We start from the raw sequence: 11,813 nt of genomic DNA on the forward strand, positions 1-11,813 counted from the left end.
ATCACAGATAAAACAATTTACCACAACAGACCAGACATCACACTCATTGACAAACACAATAAAATCACATACATTATAGACATAGCCATTCCAAACACTCACAATGTACAAAACACATGCACTGAAAAAATTAGCAAGTACACAGAACTCACCCAGGAAATAAGGCATCTGTGGAGGATGGATAGGGTGCTTATTGTACCTGTCATTCTCTCCCGTACAGGTGTGATACCACACACGCTACACAAAAGCCTGGGAATATTACAATTGAATAGAAATACATACTGTACATCACACTACAGAAGGCCACTATATTGAATACATGCCATATTGTTAGGAAATTCCTGAATACAGATACTGATACACTTACATAATTTTTGTTTTTGGTTGCTATGCCTTGACTCTGGTCCGGCATACTACACAGCCACCGGTGTGAACCGAGTAGCCCACTAAACCCAACACATAATAATAATACAATTATTATTCTACTCATCAATACAATTTATATTTAATTTATCTTTCATCAAAATAACATAAAATAATCTGTTTACTGACTATTATAACTGCAACCAAATGAAAATTAATAATATTTTATCACTGTAACAAGTTTTTTACATTCAAAATATTTTCCTAATACTGCAATATAAATTTTAAAAATGCAATTAAATTTACAGAGCATTTTACTTTCTAAACAATCAGATGTTTATTAGAAACTTTTTATTAATAATAATTTCTAAAAAATAAATACCAGTACTCTGAAATCTTGCATGTATACATATATAAGTTATACGTTTATGCATATATATTTGACTATGTGTATAAATATAAATCAATGTAAAAATAATAAATACAAGTTGTCTATTATAACACTTTCTAATGTAACAAAACCTGTATGGAATGTAACATTAATTAATACTCTTTTTTGTTTGAATAATTGATACAAACAAATAAATAAATAAAACTATTTTATATAATGTTTATAGTTTAAAATTAATGCTTGATTATTTATTTACTAAACAAAAAATACTATAATTATAAATATTCATAATTTATAATTTGTATTTTCACTGCTATATAATTTTTTTTTTTTTTTTTTAAGAGAGAAGCACAGGAATATGATGACGAAGCATTACAGATAACGTCACAACTTCTCTGTTCTAATCCCGACTTCTATACTTTGTGGAATTTTCGAAAAGAAATTATTTTACATCTGTCTAAAGAAAAGTAACACAATAATATTTTATAAAAGATATTAATAAATTACATTTTTTAATAGATTTATTTAATTTAAAGTTAATATGAATATTTTTTTCATTTGAAAGTTTATTATTATTATTATAATATTAATTTATTTTAATAAGAGTTTGATCTGTTTGTTTTGTTGCCAAAAATTTCTGTTTGTTTCATAAATTTTTATTGAATTTGGCATATTTGAGTATTCTGTCTTCAGCAACAACAAAGCAGATTGATGCTTCTTTTATAATACTTTGATTTTGTTTAAAATAGGCTTCAATCAAGAATATTCAGAAATAAAATAGATTTGTATGGCTTTAATATATCTCAATTTATTTTCCTATTTACTAATGTATTTTTAAGATAAATTTAAAATAAATAAATGAAACTAAAATAATAAAATAAATGAAACTATGTAATGGAATTTATGAATGTAAATATTAGAGAATAGTTGCCAATAAAATGCCCTAATATTATTCATATGACAAATTAAACAATTTCCTGTATTGTTCATAGATTTATTTATACAAAAATTTAAGTATACAGTGGTACAGTACCTCAGGATACGAATGCCCCAGCATACGAAATTTTCAGGATACGACATGAAATTCGAACATATTTTTGCTCCACGATACAAACAAAAATTCACCATACGACGTTACATTAGTTTGCAGCAGCATTTTTAATTCACTTCTGTTCATCGGTCTCAGTCCCATGTTTGCTTCATTGTGGAAGGATCTCACTCAATAAAGGAAATCTTGAGGTATTATCAGAAAGTGACTGATTTTATTAAAAAGAAACATCCCGAAAAGGTATTGCTGCACTGGCTGTATTGCTACTCGGAGTAATGACATTTGCCTAAGTCATTTTAGAAACATTTTAAAAAGTAGTCAAAGCTCTTTACCAAGCGACCTCTATCCAGTGAAAGTGCTGGTGGAAGTGAAGGAAAAAAAGCAAAAAGCAGTGAATAAAAATTAAAACAAAAAAAATATAAAACAACACTAATTTTTTAAAATCTTTTCTAAGTTATTTTTAAGTTATTGTTACATTATGTTATGTAAGTTAACTTTTAGTATCATTTCCCTTCTCCCTCTCCTCCACCACTAGTTTACACCTCCACCGTCGTCTATCCTCAAAAGTAAAATGCAAATAAAACTACATTTTTTTTAATCAATTATTATTCTATTATGGTTATTTATACATTTACAACTACAAAATGCATTTTTCAGTGTTTTCCTTACTATAGTTATTTTTTTTAATGTACTACTTAGCTTTAACTTGAGTGTGTTTTTCGTGCTGGAATGAATTATTTGGTTTTACATGTAATCATATGGGGAAAAATGATTCACCTTACGACATTTTCATGATACGATTTCAGTTTCAGAACGGATTAATTTCGTATCCTGAGGTACCACTGTAAAATAAAACACATCTTATTTGTAATTTGACATAATTTAATAGTTACTTATCAGCTAAGGAATGATGCATCGTTTGTAGAATATGGTAAACACCTGTATTAAATTATTTTAAAGATTTCAGTCTTGCTTTTCTGAATTCAGAATTTTTAAGTACCAAATAATTGATAATTACAGTTTATTTGGTCTGAACAAGGAGAATGAATTAAATTCAAATGAAACTTCTCAATTAACTAAAGCTACAGTTTAGATTTGCATATTTATACTATTTGTACTAATACTACTTGTGCAAAATATTAAGTAGAATAATTACAGTCAGATTTTATAATACTGTACGCAACACTCGGACCCACAATGCTCTCTCTCCTGTGTCTGAATCAGAACACTAGTAACATATTGTTTCAGTAAAACAATGTAGACATGATGTTGTAGTGGCATGGTGTGTTCAGTATGGAGATGTAGTGTTTGTTTATCTTAATCACCTGTATTCACACAAAATATAACAGAAAATGAAGATCAATGACCCATTAAAGGGTGGAAGATACAAAAGAAAATAGGTTTGAATTAGCACAGTTCAACTTAGTGAAATACTGTAGAATTTTAATTGGACAATGTATAAAATTTAATAAGTAAACCCAAAAAGTCCAAAAAGTATTGAAAGTAGAGATAAAGAAATGTAAGAAAATTACTCTAAAAAGCTATAACAAAATAAAACACAACAGTCCTTAACAAATATACATATTTGAAAGTACAGTAATACCTCGACTTATGCTACCCGACTTACACAAACCCGGAGTTATGCAATTTTCAAATCTCGTCAATTCATCTTTTGTTTGAGTGCCACGCAACCCTTGATTACTCACTTCCCCCCACACTATTGTCCAGCTTACATGTTCGGACGTGTTGCGCAGAATCGACATATAGCTACAATTTATTTTGTGCTATTTATTTCTGTGTTTGTTATATCTACGGACGATATAAGATTAATGAGAACATTTATTAGCTTACATACATCCAACTTGGATTTTACACAAATTGTGAACCCTGACTTACACGAATTCGACTTGTGCGGTTATCGCTCAGTCCCACCTATTGCATAAGTTCGGGGTATTACTGTACATAAAGATTTTGATAACTTTGTCATGATCCACGTGCTGTCAGGCTTTATCAAGGAAGGATCAAATCTGAAAAAGGATTAAAATTTAATGTAAAATTGATCCTAATACATTGTATATTAATGAAGTTCTACCATTAGATAAAAATTTCCTTTATTCATTCTTAAAAAGACTTATATGAAAAATAAAAGAAAAAATATTTATAAATTAATCAAGAATTTATTACCAGTTTTATTTTTAGTTTTTATTTAGACACAATTCTATTTTTTGCGTATTTAGTATGAAATTTTAAAAAATACTATCAGTGTTGACTGTCATTAGAGATTTGAGTGTATGTGATGATCAAATTTATTTTTTAATTGTGATTATTAGTTTATATATTAAACAGGAAATGGTTTTAATTGAAAATTATATTAATAATGCAGTCTTGTGGATAAATTGATGGATGGATTAAAATTATTTTACATGTTTTTTTAATTATTGATAACAATTTTATGTCAAATACAATATATATAATTAGAAATTAAACTGTTAATTAATAAAACAGATTTTTGTCATTTGACTTCTTTCAATCTGTAGTAAGAATATGGATAATCTTCCACTTTTTAGTAGCAGTTGTAGATTTTGTGTTTTATTAAATACTTTGGAATACTAAATTCAGGGATATATTGCTCTCATTTTTAGAATTTACAATTAAAAAGCAACTAGTTAACACTATAAAACAGTTGAAAAAGAAAAAACATCAGCTTTTCAGTTTTAAAAATGAATGGCTTCAGTAAGATGTTTTATTATATTATTGACTAGTTGTTACCCGCAGCTTTGCCCGTGCGGATTTTGCAAGCAAACCCCATTTATATTTAGTATTTCAACAACCATAGTAATTGTTATATAACACCTACCGCTGAGAATGATGAGAATTGCCACAAATCAAACAAACTATTTTCAATTTGATCAGTTTTCTGGAACGTTTACAATTGTTCTATAGGCAAATCAATATGCAATAACAAATTTGAATTTAAAACGGTTTGAACATTTTTAAAATCGAAATAGATAAAAATATTTATAACAATGTCTGAAATGTTATTAATTTAATACACCTAAGTACTCGTTGAAGACTAAATCCTCTTCCTCTCCCACCCGTGGGAGAATTTCGAAAAATCCCTTCTTAGTGTGCATTCTCATGGCATACCCTACTAAAACGCAGATAAAAACAAAAAATCTCATGTAAAATAGTACAGTAGAAGCTGTTCTTCCAGTTAAACCTTAATCCTCTCCCTCTCCACCCGAGGAGGAATTTCAAAAAATCCCTTCTTAGTGTGCATTTCCATGACGTACCCTAACTGTCTACCAAATTTCACCTCTTTAGGTTCAGCGGTTTGCTCTGGGCAATGATGAATCAGTGAGTGAGTGAGTCATTTAGTCAGTCAGTCAGGACAAGCAATTTTATATATTTAGATTATCATTAGAAAACTGTTGTTATATTGTTTAATTATATTTTAGTTTTAAAATATGAAGATGAGAAGGATATTCTCTCAATACTAAATAAAGAAAGTAAATCTTTATTTCATATTTTTGCTAAATTAAACTGAAAAATGTTATTTATACTTAACTTACTTTCTATTGTCAACTTTATAGAAAAAAGGGGCAAATTTAAGATTATTTTAAACTTTATTTTCAATATTGATAACATTCCTGAAGTTTAAAAATGCTTTTTCTTTAATTTTGTTTATATTTGTAGGATTAAAGTGTTTTAAATACTTTTTATTGCAGAGTAGGTGATGATTTACAACAGTTATTGGAAAACGAATTGTTGTTAGTGGAAGAATGTCTTAGAAAAAATCCAAAATCATATGGCGCTTGGCATCATAGACGCTGGAGTCTTTTACTTATGCCTAAACCTAATTGGAATAAAGAAATATATCTCTGTAACAAATTTCTCGAAATGGATGAGAGAAACTGTGAGTCTATATTAAATCTTTGATACACAGGTATCCCTTGTACAACCTGGTTTCACTCTAACATGATTGAAAATTGAGGATATCCCCAACTTTCAGATTTGCTCTAACACAGTATTGGAAATCCTCTGTACAAAATTTCACAATTTTTAAGTGTAAACTTCATTATTCAATATATTTTTTTTTTTATTCAAGTAAACACGTGTGTTGTCTCAAATTTGTGTACAGATTTTACAATATTGAAATTTTCAAATTATTTCTTGCTTTTCGTCAGGTTTACTTTAACAAAAACTGATAGGACAAGGAAGAAATAAATTGTACTAATTTTTCTATCAACCAGATATTGTTGTCATTGCTTTCAGATAGTCATTGTGTTTTCTTTACATAGATCAATTTTCATATTTAATAAAGTTTATTTTTAGGTAAATGTTAAATTTTTTTAACTGTAGATAAGTAACCATTCATAAAAATGAATGAAATGTCTTGGTTCTGGAACAATTTAGTATTTGAACACAAATTCTGGACAAAAGATGCTAGGAACTTGATTGAACAAACACAATTCACTAGAATAAATTTTTGATTAAAAACATATTTATATTTTGTCATCGATAAAAATTTTTTATGATAAAAATAAAAAATATGAAAATGTTGCTGATACTTCTGATCAAGATCGAGATGACAAGGATATTTGTAAAAAGAAAATGCTTTTGTTTAACTAAAATTAATATTAATGCATTATACAGTACTTTTAATTGTCATTGTTAATTAATTATTGATTGGAAATAAATTATTGATTGCTTTAATAAACATATACCTCTTAGTAATGAAAAAGAATAGTATACTTTTTCTAACTTCTGGAACATAACCGTATGTTTTGCATTAGTCCTTTGTTTTGTAGAGTATGGATTTGCATAACATGGCACTTTTTCAGAATGTAACTGCTGTGTTATATAAGGGATACCTGTACTATATATAAAATAGTAGTATGAGTATTTATACATTTGTATAGCTATATTTCTTTTCAGTTGAATATTTAATATATTTTAAAAGTTTAACTACTATTTAGAAAACATTCTTTAATGCTCCACAAAAACTCATCTGTGTTTCACATTGTGTATTGCAAAACATTAAAAGAGTTAAAATTGAAAAATCATGTATTAAAGACCTGTCTTTAATATGTGATGCATACAGATCTTTAATTAATGTCAAGATATTAAAGACCTGTATCCATCTAACAGTACCATTCAACCTGAGGTAAGCCTAAGAACAATGCAAATTTCTATGAACATTATGGCACTTTTTAGTATGTATTCTAATTTGACACTTGAAGTAGTTGCCTCTTAAACTCATCTATTGGTATCATCTTTACAATAAGATTCAGTGCAAAGTGCATTAAATGTTTAAAAGGAGAATAGCTTAGTTGAACTTGTTGAATTTGTACACAGAAATAAATATATATCAGTACCATTACCTCAGATTGAACTGAAATATATATATATATATATATATTTATATATATCAGAAAATTGGAAAATAATGAATTGCACTNTATTTTTAATGATAATGTATTCTATTGAAATAATAGAAATATTGGACAATCGTTCTTGCCCGATAGTTAATCTTAATAAATTTTTTATTAATTTTAACTTGCTAAAACTTCTCTCGCACGAAGCAATAGAAATGGGAAGAGTTAGAAATATTCGAAGAGCGACATTGATATTTGGGTAAGATTCAATTAAACCAAAATCATGAAGAGCCTGTAGAATATTAAGCGGAGATGCAGTTTTTATATTTTGTATAAGAGTCGTTACTTCAAACTTAAAACTTTCAATTTCACTTGTGAATTCGTACTTTTTTTAATCTTTGCTATATTTAATAGCGAGATCTGCAGTTGATTTTTTTTTAAAATCAGCAACACTCATGTATTGTAAAGAAGAGCCATAGAGAAAGCAAAAATCAGCCTTTTTTCAGTAGCATTTTAAAGACCTTGGGGGGCCCCTTCGAGGCCCTACTCAGCCGCATAGTTTGCTTACTGCTTAATCCACCGTTGAGGTATACAACATATATACGTACCACTACAAAGCAAAAAATTATGTCAGAATTTTTGCACGCCTTTTACAACCTCGAGACTAAGATTTTATTCGAGAGTTACCACGTTTTCTATTTAGCAATTTAGCAATTAAAAAAATCCCCGGGCAGATTTATTTTTCTTACAAAATGTAACTTTACAGATTTATAGCTCTGCACACTAGAAAAATCTAAAAATACGGTTTTGTATATCATAATATAATAATATTAGTCATTACCAGAGAGCTCTATAAAGTAGAGAAAAAATCTATAAATTTGAAAACTATAAACATAAATTTAAATTTCTAAAAAAATAAATAAACAAAATTTCAAAAGTCGCTACTTTTGGCTGATTTGTCTGCGGTCTCCGCTATATCACTACGTCCCTCTAAAAGTCACCACGGTTGGGAACACTGGTGAGTAGACATCTAGGATGTAAATAAGGCAAAATGTAATCACCAATAAAAAGGAGGAAAAATTTAAGATTTAAAAGTATAATTTCTTTTGAACAGCAGTTTGAGTCCCCTTCCAAGTGGGCCCTGTGCGAATGTACCTGTTGCACCTGCCTAGTTACGGCTCTGACAAACTCCTTATTCAGAGTTCACATCTTACCAGGTTGACAACTTTCAGAGTAACAAATTTTGAACATTGAATATAATACCAACTTAAAAAAAGTGATGAGCAAAAGAAAAACTATGAACTTGTTGACAATGAGATGACTGTTGAGACAGTCGAGGCATTGGCTACTGCTCTGGGATCAAATTTGGCAAGCAATTCCAGGAGGTTTGTGAGTGATCTGTTCCGGATATATTGTATCTCATTCTTCATCTCAATATTTCAGCAATTTCAATAATTCAGCTGCTTGCTGGATTACAGGACTTTTACTGTATAAAATTATTGCTAACATGATATTTACTATTGTGAAATGTCAGTTTACTTTATGTGAAAGCAAAATAATTCACAAAAGTGGACAATGAAACAAATAAATAACCACAGTATACCTTTATCTAGCCCAGCAACTTTATTTCACTATAAAACAAATATTTTTAATTTTCCCCTAAGATCTCCTTCAGGTATTATTTGAAAAATGGAAATGTCTGAATAACGTAGTGTATTTGAAATTTGAAACCTTATTATTCAAAGCAGTTTTCTTTTGAAATGAAGGGAATATAAATGTATAACAAATATGTATATGTTCTGTTCATTTTGAACAAAAACCATTATTCGATCACCATTTTATCCTGAAGAAGATTGATAAAAAATTATTGAAAATGTTGTAAAATTAGAAACATCACTGCATTTTTATGATTTCTATTATGGTGCGATTATTTAATACCAGTGCAGTATCCAAAGAAGCAATAACTTCACTGCAAAATGGTAAAATATCACGTAAACAGTAAATACTTTAGAATAATAAACAAACCAAAACTGCTTAGAATTATTAAAGCAATGTTTCTGCTAGTGCTACTAGCACTACCATAAGGCATGGTAAAAATAATTGCATTTAGCAGTTGCAAAAATTATTCTACACATTGCAGAAAAATGTTTTGAGATTTTTAGGGGAAAATTTGAAACCAATGTTATTGTCGATCAATGTAAATCAGACCAGCATAAAATGAGGGCAGCCCATATGAGAATTTGTGTTCCAAATTTTCCTAGCATACACGTTCTTGAAGGTACTTGTGTTGAGAATTTTGTATTGATGAAGAGTATAAAATCAGTGCTGTGCAGTAGATTTTTTCTCAGTATGATGCAAGTCTTTGAAATGCCACCCATTAAATGTTGCTTATGCCGCCAGATGTGACTGCCTCTCTGTATCATAGCATTGCACAGCCCTGTATAAAACTATATTCTTAATCAATCAATATAATGTCTATCTGTTACAATGAATGGAATTAGTTGTGAGAACTATTATATCCCCACATAGGTTTTTGGTCTCCCAAATATTATTATTAGTATTATTATAATTATAATCATCATCATCGTTATTATATACATTATTATATACATATATTGTTATTACTTTTAGCATGGAAGATTGAAAGTAAAAACTACTGCCGAGCAAGAAGCAGCTAAACAAAAAGAGAGAGAGAGAAAATTGAAAATTTATAAAGCTGGTACAAAAAAAGCTTTTGAGAAAGTAAGTATTAATTTTCACAGAATTATTGAATTGATTTTTGTGTAAAAATTTCATCTGTTTGAAATGATCTGTAAAATAGTTGAAAATGATTTATTTAAAATTAAAGAAGTCAAATCATACAAGCAGTATCATTTTTATGTAAGAAACATAAAAGTTCAGATTTAAATTTTAATTAAATAGGGATTATTTCAGCATAGTAATTGCCTACTCATTTTGTTCAGAATCTTTGTAAAAATCTTTTTGACTTAAACTTCTTAGTCTCTTAAAGTGGATATTCAATAAAGAATTTTTTGATATCATCATGAATTCCATTCAGACTTCTCTGATATTTCATCAGTCCTTAAGATTTTGTTTCTTGTTATTTACCCATGTTGTTACTTATAACTCTTTTCACGCAGATGTGCTATGTAATGCAAATGTGTATAAATATAATATTTAAATATTATTTGATTTTCTTATCTGTTTTCATTGTGTAATGAATGTATTCACTTCATAAATAAATAAATCTAGAAAATGGATTGCAAGATATCTTGTAATCTTTTTATAATCATTGATGATGAATCACTGATTAAAATTCCCTTAATTTTCATAGCATGCTATTTATTCCCACATCCCTAATGATGAGAATAATAATAATAATAATAATAATAATAAACAAAATATATCCATTACTCATTGCATTCTTCCAAAAAACTATGCAGCACTGGAGAACAACACTATATCTCAGAGTTAGTAACACTTCCATACAAACAAACGAAATATTCATTAGGCGAGGAATTTTTCAAGGAAATTCCTTGAGTCCTCTCTGGTTCTGCCTAGCCCTGAACCCATTATCCAACATGTTAAACAACATGCAATATGGCTACAATATCAGACATGAAAAAACAACACAGTTTATGCTGTTACATCTCATGTACATGGACGACATAAAATTTTATGCATCCACACAGAAACAACTTCATCAACTCCTACAAATCACACATTCATACACCAAGGACATACAAATGGAGTTTGGCTTAGACAAATGCAAAAAAAACTTCACATAGAAAAAGGAATCCTGAAGAAAGAAGATTTTGCACTTGGAAATGGAGACATTATTGAATCCATGAAAGAGGGTGAGTTCTACAAGTATTTAGGATTCCAACAGGCCAAACTAACAGAACATAAAAATAAAGCAAAGGTTAATTAAAGAATACCAAAGTAGGTTGAATGCTATCCTCAGAACAGAGTTAAATGCAAAACACACAGTTAAAGCAATAAACACATATGTCATCCCAGTACTCACATACTCTTTTGGAGTTATACATTGGCTCGAAAGGCACTCCATGGCAGGCATCCTTATGACCTGGCTCAGTATTTTGTTGACAGAACTGTGTGAAACATCTGGTTAGATCAGGGATGCCTCTTTGGGGAGACGGAAGGATTTGTGATTGCCATACAGGATTAGGTCATAAATACTAAAAACTACAGAAAACATAATCAAAGGTACAACAATCACAAACGACACATGCAGAAAATGTCACATCATGCCAGAAACCATACAACACATCACTTTTGTTGCAAGCTCTTGGCACAGTCAGATTATTTACATAGACATAATCAAGTAGCAAATATATCAAGAGCTTGAAAAGAAACACAAATTATTGGACATCCACAAACCATACTACAAATACATTCCACAGACAGTATTGGAAAACAACACGCACAAACTGTACTACGACAGAGCCATAATCACAGATAAAACAATTTACCGCAGCAGACCAGACATCACACTCATTGACAAACACAATAAAATCACATACATTATAGACATAGCCATTCCAAACACTCACAATGTACAAAACACATGCACTGAAAAAATTAGCAAGTACACAGAACTCGCCCAGGAAAT

General features: G+C 29.2%; 1 protein-coding gene across 1 annotated transcript in view; it reads left to right on the forward strand.

Moving 5' to 3' along the window:
• Positions 1–1,090: 1,090 nt before the first annotated feature.
• The window catches only part of LOC111639906 (geranylgeranyl transferase type-2 subunit alpha-like), a gene marked incomplete at its 5' end in the record, with an annotated part of 24,633 nt that continues 13,910 nt past the window's right edge, over positions 1,091–11,813 (forward strand). Inside the window, 2 exons of the mRNA XM_023385862.1 lie at positions 1,091–1,221; positions 5,531–5,718. Coding sequence (XP_023241630.1) covers positions 1,091–1,221; positions 5,531–5,718 — 319 coding nt within the window. The remainder of the gene's footprint in view (positions 1,222–5,530; positions 5,719–11,813) is intronic.

Source organism: Centruroides sculpturatus, unplaced genomic scaffold (genome assembly GCF_000671375.1).
Source record: "Centruroides sculpturatus isolate CEXI.00-Female unplaced genomic scaffold, Cexi_2.0 scaffold1195, whole genome shotgun sequence".
NCBI classification, from domain to species: domain Eukaryota; kingdom Metazoa; phylum Arthropoda; class Arachnida; order Scorpiones; family Buthidae; genus Centruroides; species Centruroides sculpturatus.